The following is a 13,629-nucleotide window of genomic DNA, read 5'->3' on the forward strand; positions in this document are numbered from 1 at the left end:
CAGATGTAACAATGTGTTACAGTGGGTTACAATGTGCAACATGCACATTGAAGTTTGTGATGACATTGCCACACATCTCAAGAGAGATTCTCCAAATTTCTTTTTCATCCCTTTTGAGCTAAACAGTCAAAACGGCAGAAAGACAGAGAGAAAGGAGAGACATTCTCCATGGCAGTGATTCGGTGACATGCTACCGGCGTGATCATGCAAAGATAAAGGCCCCTTCACACATAGCACGAATGAGGCCAAATGGCATATGAAGGAGTATTCAGACAACAGTTGTGCAAATTCAAACTGCACCTGAATGCCTTGTTCAGCAGTCTCACAGCAGTCGGCACATTGGTTCAGCCACAGCACATGCACACCACATTCGCATCGTGTCCGCGTTGGAAATCCAATGAACAGCGGTCGAGATGCAGTTGTACCGCTATCTGACTGCAGTCACAACATTCGTATGGCAAGTCGAACATAGGTTGGACCTTCAGACTGCAGTCTAGGGGCCGTAGGAAATGTTCGGTCACATCGAATCCTTGGCCGAAGATCCCGACTGAGTCAACCTTCACTGCAGGCCAAATGAGGGTGAATAGCAGCTGAATGGCCATTTGAACGCACACTCGGCCAAAGTCGAGGTGCAAGCAAAAGATGACCAACTGCAGTCACAGTGCACTCACAACAGCTGGGCCAGCCCAAATGTAATGCACATGACACCATAGTCGAGGTGCAGACGAGGCGGCAAAAGCTCAAACAGCGGTGGGAGTGCGGTGTGATCGCTGTCCAGCGCTGTGCGCACATCTCGAAGGGCTACTATGTCCATGATGGACCTAAATTAACAGATATATTGTCATCCCCACACAATGTATGTGAGACATTATGATCATCACAGCTGTAACACGACATGCAGGTGCGCGCCGCATGCTGCTGGCCCACAGTGAGTTCATGCATGTCACAGGCCCAGTGCGCTGCCACACAACACAGCTGACCGGGATGTGACAGCTGTAATACACTTATCATGGCATATACAGCATGGCCTGGTCGCCACAACAGAAATAAGAATAAAAGCCCAGCTTTGGAACACCTCCAGGTGTGTGTCACAGCGCTGGGTGAACGTCCACACAGTCCATCCATCATGTGGAGCATTAAATGACAGCCAGGACACACACGTGTCCCACAGTGTGGCCAGCTCATTGGCCCCGCAGCCTGAAGCCGTGAGCTCATTCATGTGATCGCTTTGCTGGTCTGGACAAAGGGGCATGTCGCTGACCACCGGACAGCTGATGTCCTGGAGGCTGAGGGAGAGAGTGTGAAAAAAGGTGTAAAATAGGAAACAGAGCGAAAAAGACAGAAAGGGGGTGAAAAAACAGAGTAAAATGAGAAGAGAGAGAGGGGGTGACACAGAGAGAGGGCGAGTGCATCGGGGTTGGGGTTTGCGGGCACTGTGCCATCCTTTGATAACAGAATCTGCTTTACCTGTCCTCTGCATTCTGTCTTTGATCCACTATATAGATTGATTTATGTGAACCACGGTCCCATGATCACGGGGCCGTGGTTCACAAACGCCAATTTTATTACGTCCTTGTCAGACGTAAGATCAACTCATTCTCACACCCAAGTCATCACATTTTGATGTAAACCTTTGCCATAACCATACATCAGTATTTGATTTGGTACGCCCCCACACAGTGAAACAAAGGGGGGTTGAGATGCAAGGAATTACTGACATCAGTCCTAACCTTGACCATAAACCAAACCCAAACCATTGCTAAATGTTCCCTGCTGTGTTGACGGATGACGTGGGACTCAAGTAGATTGTCTGTATTGGTGGTATTACAGAGAAATGAGGCTGCTGTTTCTTAATGTGCCATCTTGTGCACCACTACGTCTTGAAGGGTCAAGTCAAGGCAAGTCAAAATGCAACAACCTGGGAGTGAGAATAGACTGGAAAGATCCACAAAGATTATACGAGACATAAAATCACCCAAAAACACTAAGCGCTGAAAATCAACTAAATCTTTATTTAATGGTTTGTTTTCACGCTTTACCACTCCTTGGAGTTTGGGGGGGTGGGTACGCTGAAGCTGACCTCAGGTGGGCTGAGGAACAACTGTCTGTCTGTACCTGATGGGAACATGGGGATCAGGAGGAGGAGCTGCAGGAACAAGGCACGCAACTGCTTCACCTCAGGGAGCTTTGGTGCAACAGAAAACCTCTCACTTCTCTTACCTACTGAGCCCATTGTCTAAATGTTGGATTAATCTTCGTGCCCTGTGCACAGATGACCCATGGTGCAAATAGCAGTGTGCAGTTTGACACACTCCAAATGCATCTGTAATAAGCTTTTCATGTTTGTCAATGAAGTTAAATCAGGGCAGCCGATCTGCTCTGTGTGAGTCTGATCCCATCAGATCTCAAAAGCTAAGCAGTGTGGGGCCTGTTTAGTACTTGGATGGGAGACCTCTTTGGAACACCAGGGGCTGTGTATGCTTCTCCAGGTAAAACTGGATTTACGTCAGGAAGGGCATCCGGCGTAAAAATTGTGCTAAGTACCAATGCGGATCTGGCTGTATCCGCTGTGGTGACCCCGAACAAATGGGAGCAGCTGAAAGGACGACAACAACAACAAGAACAGCAGCTAAATCAGGATAACAGTGGAATGTGTAGAATAATATTCATACATTGAATTACAAACACTTTTCCAGGCTTGAATTTTTTTTAATTAAAACTGCAATTTATGACAGTAGCAGGGACACTATCAGAAATATTCTGTGAAGAAGATGAAGTGATTAAAGTCTAAATTTGGGAATTCATATGACAGAAAAGTTGTACCTTGACATGAAGACATGTACTATGACATCAGGACAGTCATAAAAACACTAAGATAAATCTATATTTATTAGAAAAATCATGTTACCAAAATAAATACAATATTTAATGAGGGAATATATGAGAAGCCCCGCGACCCAATCCCAGATACGCGGTTGAAGATGAGTGAGAATATATGATAGCAGGAGGTGGTAAAATCACGTCAGACTTTCTATACATCCACCTGGGAAATGATTCATAATACCAGCATTTTGGCATCAAAATTAATCCTATATCTTGAAAATAACCCCCCACCCCTTGAATGTAACAAAGTATGGTCTATTTTCAATTATCTGGCTATTCCGCTATGTGTAAAGTTTGTCCATGCTCTTCAAAAACTTTCACAAAGGTTTTATTTCAGTAACACTGTGTGAATAACAGAACTTAGGAGGAGGCGGTGCTCTTCAAAAACTCTAATCAAATCAAATCAATTTTATTTATATAGCACCAAATCACAAACAGTTGCCCCAAGGCGCTTTATATTGTAAGGCAAAAGCCATACAATAATTACGGAAAAACCTCAATGGTCAAAACGACCCCCTGTGAGCAAGCACTTGGCGACAGTGGGAAGGAAATACTCCCTTTTAACAGGAAGAAACCTCCAACAGAACCAGGCTCAGGGAGGGGCAGTCTTCTGCTGGGACTGGTTGGGGCTGAGGGAGAGAACCAGGAAAAACACATGCTGTGGAGGGGAGCAGAGATCAATCACTAATGATTAAATGCAGAGTGGTGCATACAGAGCAAAAAGAGAAAGAAACACTCAGTGCATCATGGGAACCCCCCAGCAGTCTAAGTCTATAGCAGCATAACTAAGGGATGGTTCAGGGTCACCTGATCCAGCCCTAACTATAAGCTTTAGCAAAAAGGAAAGTTTTAAGCCTAATCTTAAAAGTAGAGAGGGTGTCTGTCTCCCTGATCCGAATTGGAAGCTGGTTCCACAGGAGAGGAGCCTGAAAGCTGAAGGCTCTGCCTCCCATTCTACTCTTACAAACCCTAGGAACTACAAGTAAGCCTGCAGTCTGAGAGCGAAGCGCTCTATTGGGGTGATATGGTACTACGAGGTCCCTAAGATAAGATGGGACCTGATTATTCAAAACCTTATAAGTAAGAAGAAGAATTTTAAATTCTATTCTAGAATTAACAGGAAGCCAATGAGGAGAGGCCAATATGGGTGAGATATGCTCTCTCCTAGTCCCCGTCAGTACTCTAGCTGCAGCATTTTGAATTAACTGAAGGCTTTTCAGGGAACTTTTAGGACAACCTGATAATAATGAATTACAATAGTCCAGCCTAGAGGAAATAAATGCATGAATTAGTTTTTCAGCATCACTCTGAGACAAGACCTTTCTAATTTTAGAGATATTGCGCAAATACAAAAAAGCAGTCCTACATATTTGTTTAATATGCACATTGAATGACATATCCTGATCAAAAATGACTCCAAGATTTCTCACAGTATTACTAGAGGTCAGGGTAATGCCATCCAGAGTAAGAATCTGGTTAGACACCATGTTTCTAAGATTTGTGGGGCCAAGTACAATAACTTCAGTTTTATCTGAGTTTAAAAGCAGGAAATTAGAGGTCATCCATGTCTTTGTCTGTAAGACAATCCTGCAGTTTAGCTAATTGGTGTGTGTCCTCTGGCTTCATGGATAGATAAAGCTGGGTATCATCTGCGTAACAATGAAAATTTAAGCAATACCGTCTAATAATACTGCCTAAGGGAAGCATGTATAAAGTGAATAAAATTGGTCCTAGCACAGAACCTTGTGGAACTCCATAATTAACCTTAGTCTGTGAAGAAGACTCCCCATTTACATGAACAAATTGTAATCTATTAGATAAATATGATTCAAACCACCGCAGCGCAGTGCCTTTAATACCTATGGCATGCTCTAATCTCTAATAAAATTTTATGGTCAACAGTATCAAAAGCAGCACTGAGGTCTAACAGAACAAGCACAGAGATGAGTCCACTGTCTGAGGCCATAAGATCATTTGTAACCTTCACTAATGCTGTTTCTGTACTATGATGAATTCTGAAATCTGACTGAAACTCTTCAAATAGACCATTCCTCTGCAGATGATCAGTTAGCTGTTTTACAACTACCCTTTCAAGAATTTTTGAGAGAAAAGGAAGGTTGGAGATTGGCCTATAATTAGCTAAGATAGCTGGGTCAAGTGATGGCTTTTTAAGTAATGGTTTAATTACTGCCACCTTAAAAGCCTGTGGTACATAGCCAACTAACAAAGATAGATTGATCATATTTAAGATCGAAGCATTAATTAATGGTAGGGCTTCCTTGAGCAGCCTGGTAGGAATGGGGTCTAATAGACATGTTGATGGTTTGGAGGAAGTAACTAATGAAAAATATCTCAGAACAATCGGAGAGAAAGAGTCTAACCAAATACCGGCATTAAAAACATAAACCATTGTCAAAGGTTTTATCAAATTCTTTAGCCTGAGATCTTGTTTTTGGCTTGGCCATGACACTTGATTTACTACAACTTGCCATGCTGAGACTTGAAATTACATGTGTAATTAATTGCATGATCACTGTAATAATATCAGTACTTATGTAGCTTTTGTGACTTCTCTAAAACAAGTACTACCAAGTCAGGAGAATTATATATCATAAACTTGAATGTTGTGTTCAATGCAGGGTTCATCAAAACTAATCATGAAGTCAAAACAATGACATTCTAATATTTCAAAAGATGTTAAAATTACAGTATATATTGTAGTTTTCTTTTTTGCATGGGGTGGGGTTTTTTTTTGTCATGGTAGACACCCACTTCCTATAGGAAATATCTCCCAAATTACACAATGCACAATCTCTGAAGTGGATGTAAGCATATTTGGAAAAAAAAATATTTTCTACCATTACCACCTCCTGCTATATATGAGAACAAAATCACAATATTGAGAGAAGCTGTTGATTGTACAGTTAAATGCCAAACAGAACGCTCAAAGACCTTTACGAACAGTGACAGTCTTACTTATTCAGTCAATACACATTAAATCCAAGTAATCTGGGGAAAAAATAGTTTCATAGTCAGTTTTCGCTTTCACAAACTGCACCTACAAATTCAGTCGGTTTCACGTGAGCTTCAAAAACCTGTGAGTGATGAATCGAGGGGTTTGTCCACTACAGTAAATCTGCTGAGGGCGGTCTGAAGCCTTCGTGGTCCAGCCTCATCATACTGACTCCACATCAGATTGAGGCACACGTGTGTCCACCTTTGCATGTATTTGGTGATGGTTGGAAGATGCAGAGAGAAGAAACTGCACACAGAAAGGAATCAGGCTTGGCGGAAACCAAATGTCTTTTTTTTTTTTTTACTGTGAGGCAGGATTTCGAAGCACTCAGAGCCTTCAACAAGCTTCCCACTGACATTCCACCAAAGTGCACAGAAATGATCCTTTTTCATCTTCGGGTAACTGCAGCGGAATACAATCCAGTTACATGTGACAAAAAAGAAAACGCTTTAGGGCTCCAACTACTGCAACTAATTATGACTGTTCTCAAAACAATGTGTAATAAAACTTTTTTGTTTTAAATTAAAATCATACAACCACAAATCAGAAAAACTAGAGACATTGAAAATGCAAATTAAAAGAAACAACCAAAAAATAATCACACAGATATTCTTATATTTACTTTGACATCTATTTCATATGAACACAAGATTTTTTTGTGTGTTCAACTTCTTATTTATTAAAATACAACCATTCCTGCATTTAAAACCTGTGACACATTTAAAAAAAAAAGTTGGGATTAAAGAATCACTTTTACAGCCAGTTTTCTTGAGACAAGTGAAGGAACAAAGACAGGAACATTTCATTAAGAAATAAAATCAGTGCGGTGCTTTGCGGTAAATAGGCAGTTCTGAAAAACTGAGTGACCATGCTGGAAGAAGACAAGTGAGGGAAGCCACTAAGACACACAGACTAATCTGAAGGAGTTAAAGGCTGTTGTGGATGTTGTTGAAGCTTTTGTCTGTTGCTTCACCAGTTACACAGCGTCATGATGAAGTGGTACAGAGAAGGATTTTATTAAAAGGAACATGCAAAAATTTCAGTGGTAGTTTCCCAAAAGCTATGCGAAACCTGAGCCTAGACTAGATCTGTTATACTCTTTCTCGACTCCACGCCAATATAAAGTTGTGAACGGGGACACAACAGACAAATGCTGCACCATTCCCAGTTTCTCCACTCACATCCACAGAAGCCTGTAATTCTTTCTTGGTGGCTTCCCTCATTAGACTCCTTCCATCATGGGCACTCAATTTTTGACAGGTGCCTACTTGACACTGATTTACCACACAACACCACATTGTATTTGTTAATGTTTGATGTAAATGAAGTGCAACACGTACGGTACTCAGTGATTGTTCATGTGTTCATCACATGACTTGTAAAATTGACAATTTAATCCTTTTATTTAGAATAAACTGACCCCTCCCATCTTTTTTCTCTTGGAATGTGTTTGAAGCCTTAAATGTGGGAATAGATGAATATTAACAAATACAGGGTGACCCCCCGCCCCCCAAAAAAAACAGAACCCATAAAAATTGTAATAAATCCTACTTAAACTTCAGTCTGTGTACTGACCCAAAGTTCCAGTTATCTTGGTTGCTTTGCATAAAAGTTATGTTCTCCCCAAATTACGCTCCAAATGTTGTTTGTTGCTGAAGTAGGACTCCAGGCAAAATGTTTTTCCTTGGTTGACCAGTAGGTCTTGAGTTCAAACTGTCTGATGAAACAGAAGTCAAAGTGAACATAAGAATCAGTTTTTTTCCTGCATTTATCATATTGTTCCATTTTTTTTTCTGTTTTGGGGTTGTAATTTACAGCTTTTGGTAACGGTTGACCTGTGATTGGTTTTCCCCCCGTGAGCCGAACACGCTGTCGTAGGATCTTGGCAGCGGTGGGCACAGCTAACCAAAAAGTTAGCTTCAATAACAGCTAATCAGCTAACTGAAAAGTTATCTTATATAAAGCTAAACCGATAAACAACCCAAAAATTTATTGGAAGCTACAGCTAACTTTCAAAAGCACCACAATCACAAACCTAAACAATCAATCACCACCTCTGTCTCTTTGTTTGAAAAGCTAATCCAATAATTAAAACATTAGCTTCGATAATTAGCGGTTAGCGGATTAGCGGAACTGTGCCCACCACTGGATCATGGCACCATGACTCATTAAAAAGAAGCCCCCAGGCTACAGATTTTAACAGAGAAAGGAATTCATGAGGAGACAAAGTGTTCATATTTGTTCCACACAAACACGAGTGTTGAGATTATAAATCCAACAGACAACCAGCCTGAAGATCAATAAAAATCAGCTTTAAACTCAACTGTTGTACAAACGTCTTGAATAAATAAAGGCTGCTTTATAATCTGAGTACATCATGTTTTTAGGTCAGTTTGAGTTCACTTCTTTTGTAACTGATTCTTGGTTTGCAGAAAAACCATCAATTCCTCACAAACAAAACTGTTAAAACGTTGATGCAGTTTGAAGTTCATGCAGCACCACTGGAGCGCTCCTTCATGACGGAGTCAGAGGCAAACTGTGCCAGCGAGGTCACATGTTCAGCCACAGCTGTTTGTGGGATTGTCCACAGGATGAAGAACAAAAAATTACGAAAGCTGGTGGGAAATGTTTGATCTGTCCAGGATTCCAGAATAGACGTTTTTTGTGTTGGAGCCCTGGAGATGTTTTCGGCCTGGCTGGAGGTCTGCAAATACCAAAAAGACAAACTGAAGTGTTTTCTGCAGTCACACAGAGAAAATGTCTTTTTTGTTCCATAAGACGTGTTTCTGCTACGTTCTCTGTGACTGAGAGAAACATGCAGCAACGAGAAGCACATGAGAGGCCACATTAGTCCTCCAGCCCACAGCTCCTCTCCATGTGGAGGGAACACTACAGCATGTCTGCTTTGCTGTGACTGTCTGAGACACACACAAAAGTCCTCCAGCATCCTCCACCCGTCCATGAAGCACTGGACAAGATCTCACTCCTCCAAATTCTGAGTTTTTTGGGACGTAGAAATCACACAATGAATGACTTCATGGTGTACTATTATCGACCTCCAAAAGGAGCAAGATCAACTCATACGGAGCAGCTGCAGGTTTTACATTCAGGAAAACGTGATGAAGAGTCGGACAAACAGCGGGTGGGGAAGAAGGCACACATCTCCGTTCCTCTGGTGTTCCTCTGATGTTCCTCAGCAGACCTGTGAAAGTGACAACAGAACTCACTTCATCTTACAAACACCAGAATACGGAATCTGTTTTTACATCAACTTATCTTTATTCTTCAGGCAGTTTACGGCACATACGTACAGTAGTGGTCAGAATAATAGTAGTGCTATGTGACTGAAAAGATTAATCCAGGTTTTGAGTATATTTCTTATTGTTACATGGGAAACAAGGTACCAGTAGATTCAGTAGATTCTCACAAATCCAACAAGACCAAGCATTCATGATATGCACACTCTTAAGGCTGTGAAATTGGGCTGTTAGTAAAAAAAGTAGAAAAGGGGGTGTTCACAATAATAGTAGTGTGACATTCAGTCAGTGAGTTTGTCAATTTTGTGGAACAAACAGATGTGAATCAGGTGTCCCCTATTTAAGGATGAAGCCAGCACCTGTTGAACATGCTTTTCTCTTTGAAAGCCTGAGGAAAATGGGATGTTCAAGACATTGTTCAGAAGAACAGCATAGTTTGATTAAAAAGTTGATTGGAGAGGGGAAAACTTATACACAGGTGCAAAACATTATAGGCTGTTCATCTACAATGATCTCCAATGCTTTAAAATGGACAAAAAACCAAAGACATGTGGAAGAAAATGGAAAACAACCATCAAAATGGATAGAAGAATAACCAGAATGGCAAAGGCTCACCCACTGATCAGCTCCAGGATGAGCAAAGACAGTCTGGAGTTACCTGTAAGTGCTGTGACAGTTAGAAGACGCCTGTGTGAAGCTAATTTATTTGCAAGAATCCCCCGCAAAGTCCCTCTGTTAAATAAAAGACGTGCAGAAGAGGTTACAATTTGCCAAAGAACACATCAATTGGCCTAAAGAGAAATGGAGGAATATTTTGTGGACTGATGAGAGTAAAATTGTTCTTTTTGGGTCCAAGGGTCACAGACAGTTTGTGAGACGACCCCCAAACTCTGAATTCAAGCCACAGTTCACAGTGAAGACAGTGAAGCATGGTGGTGCAAGCATCATGATATGGGCATGTTTCTCCTACTATGGTGTTGGGCCTATATATCACATACCAGGTATCATGGATCAGTTTGGATATGTCAAAATACTTGAAGTCATGTTGCCTTATGCTGAAGAGGACATGCCCTTGAAATGAGTGTTTCAACAAGACAATGACCCCAAGCACACTAGTAAACGAGCAAAATCTTGGTTCCAAACCAACAAAATTAATGCCTCGCAGATGTGTAGAAATCATGAAAAACTGTGGTTATACAACTAAATACTAGTTTAGTGATTCACAGGATTGCTAAAAAAGCAGTTTGAACATAATAGTTTTGAGTTTGTAGCGTCAACAGCAGATGCTACTGTTATTGTGAACACCCCCTTTTCTACTTTTTTTTACTAATAGGCCAATTTCATAGCCTTAAGAGTGTGCATATCATGAATGCTTGGTCTTGTTGGATTTGTGAGAATCTACTGAATCTACTGGTACCTTGTTTCCCATGTAACAATAAGAAATATACTCAAAACTTGGATTAATGTTTTTAGTCACATAGCACTTGTTGTGTGGCCCGCCAGAAGAGGAGGTACTGCTGGCCCACCACCAGAGGGCGCCCTGCCTGAAGTGCGGGCTTCAGGCACGAGAGGGCGCTGCCGCCACGGACACAACCGGGAGTGACAGCTGTCACACATCAACTCATGACAGCTGTCACCCAACATTTCATCACTCCATAAAAGCCGGATGTCATCTCCACCTCGCTGCCGAGATATCATCTACCTGTGAAGGTAATTCTCTGCTAAACTGAAAACATTGACTAACAGTCTGAACTTCTTTGCAGCCGTTTTCCTGTAAGTGTTTCCTTATCTGTGGGATTGGCGTTTGGTGTGATCAGCGACGGCTTCGCTTCACCCCCCAACCAGATAAGTGGTGTAACAGGAGCTGCACGTGTGTGTGATTAGAGGTGGAGGTGACTTTCCACCTTCTGACTGTTTTTGTTACTGGGTGTACACACACCCACACTTGACTGTCTTTGCTCTTCGCCAGCAGTACCAGATCCGACAGTCGGGGACAGTGATCACCTGGGAATTTGGGACTTGGCGGCTCCAGTATTCTCCGGGTTCTGTGGCGGTGGAAATCGTGTGGTTCCGGCTCTTATCAGGACAGACGTCTTCTATCCTCGAGCCTGCCCACACGTCACCTTGGTATATTGACTGGTGTCAGATTCTGTGATTGTCTGTATCATCGTTGTGCACATTCACAACATTAAATTGTTACCTTTTGGCTCATCTATTGACCGTTCATTTGCGCCCCCTGTTGTGGTTCCGTGTCAATACACTTTCCCCAACAGCACTACTATTATTCTGAACACTACTGTATTACTAACCTAAAACAAGGACTCGCTGTTATAGGGGGGTAACAGTGAGTTATTCCTGACTGTTTCTGAGCGTCTGCTCCTCTGGACGACACTGAATTCTGATCAGTGGGTAAGATGGATGCATTCATCCATAAAGGGTTTACTTTTCCTCGGATGCCTCTGTTACAGAATCACATCCTTGCTTGTGTGTTTTTAAATATGTATACTGCTGGTAAACTTGCATAAATTTTTTTTGTAAGGAAATGCACAGTTTACTTGTTATGTACTTAGCAGAGAAACACTTTAGTAACCTATTTAGCTTATACTGTTGACAGGTATTCCAAAAGTCTATTTGGTGTATACTGACAGGCAGACAGTGGAAATTGTAAGTGTACTTGGGTAAACTGACATCTACTTGTATTGGATAGCACTTGTATTTATAAGACGCACGTGTCTTCAGGTAATACATAAACCAGTGGCTGCACAATGGCTTGATGGTCTTGGGGTTAGAGAGGTGGGTTTATGACCAGAGGATCCTTGGCTAAAACAAGAAAACTGGCAAGAAAATCACTAAGTGTAGTTTCATAAAATAAAAAGTGGGCTATAAGCATACACTAGTTAAAATAAGTATTGAACACATCACCATTTTCTCAGTAAATATTTTCCTGAACGTGCTATTGACATGAAGTTTTCACCAGATGTCGGAAACAACCTGGAAGTAATCCACACATGCAATGAAACCAGAACAGGTAAGTACAGAAATTAAGTTATGTTGCAAGAAAAATGGAATGACAGGGAAAAAGTATCAAACACCATGACGGATATTTATTTAATACTTCATACTAAAGTCTTTGTTGATAATGAAGCTTTAAGAAGCCTCCTGTATGGAGAAAATAGTCTCATGCATTGGTCAGCTGTGATTCTGGTTCATTCTTAAACACAAACATTCTTCAAATCCTGACGATTCCGTGGACCTCTTCTTTGAACTAGGATCTTTAGTTCTTTCCATAGATTTTCTGTGTGATTCAAGTCATTCTAGCTGCTTTATTTACATTCTATGAAACCAACAGAGAGTTTCCTTGGCTGTGTGTTTGGGATCATCGTCTTGCTGAAATGTCCACCCTCGTTTCATCTTCATCATCCAGGTAGGTCGCAGCTGATTTTTAAATTAAATCATATCAAATCAATTTTATTTATATAGCACCAAATCACAACAAACAGTTGCCCCAAGGCGCTTTATATTGTAAGGCAAGGCCATACAATAATTACATAAAAACCCCATGCTGTGGAAGACAGCAGAGATCAATCACTAATGATTAAATGCAGAGTGGTGCATACAGAGCAAAAAGAGAAAGAAACAGTGCATCATGGGAACCCCCCAGCAGTCTACGTCTATAGCAGCATAACTAAGGGATGGTTCAGGGTCACCTGATCCAGCCCTAACTATAAGCTTTAGCAAAAAGGAAAGTTTTAAGCCTAATCTTAAAAGTAGAGAGGGTGTCTGTCTCCCTGATCTGAATTGGGAGCTGGTTCCACAGGAGAGGAGCCTGAAAGCTGAAGGCTCTGCCTCCCATTCTACTCTTACAAAGCTTAGGAACTACAAGTAAGCCTGCAGTCTGAGAGCGAAGCGCTCTATTGGGGTGATATGGTACTATGAGGTCCCTAAGATAAGATGGGACCTGATTATTCAAAACCTTATAAGTAGGAAGAAGAATTTTAAATTCTATTCTAGAATTAACAGGAAGCCAATGAAGAGAGGCCAATATGGGTGAGATATGCTCTCTCCTTCTAGTCCCCGTCAGTACTCTAGCTGCAGCATTTTGAATTAACTGAAGGCTTTTTAGGGAACTTTTAGGACAACCTGATAATAATGAATTACAATAGTCCAGCCTAGAGGAAATAAATGCATGAATTAGTTTTTCAGCATCACTCTGATCACATCAGAGTAGTCCCTGTCAGTACTATAGCTGCAGCATTTTGAATTAACTGAAGGCTTTTCAGGGAACTTTTAGGACAACCTGATAATAATGAATTACAATAGTCCAGCCTAGAGGAAATAAATGCATGAATTAGTTTTTCAGCATCACTCTGAGACAAGACCTTTCTAATTTTAGAGATATTGCGCAAATGCAAAAAAGCAGTCCTACATATTTGTTTAATATGCGCATTGAATGACATATCCTGATCAAAAATG

General features: G+C 41.3%; 1 protein-coding gene across 1 annotated transcript in view; it reads right to left on the reverse strand.

Moving 5' to 3' along the window:
- Positions 1 to 6,132: 6,132 nt before the first annotated feature.
- Positions 6,133 to 13,629, reverse strand: part of lmo4a (LIM domain only 4a) — a 59,794-nt gene continuing 52,297 nt past the window's right edge. The window contains exon 5 of the mRNA XM_034192825.1: positions 6,133 to 9,101. Within this exon, the coding sequence (XP_034048716.1) occupies positions 9,093 to 9,101 (9 nt within the window). The 3' untranslated portion in view covers positions 6,133 to 9,092. The remainder of the gene's footprint in view (positions 9,102 to 13,629) is intronic.

The sequence above is a fragment of the Thalassophryne amazonica genome, chromosome 17, assembly GCF_902500255.1.
Source record: "Thalassophryne amazonica chromosome 17, fThaAma1.1, whole genome shotgun sequence".
NCBI lineage: Eukaryota > Metazoa > Chordata > Actinopteri > Batrachoidiformes > Batrachoididae > Thalassophryne > Thalassophryne amazonica.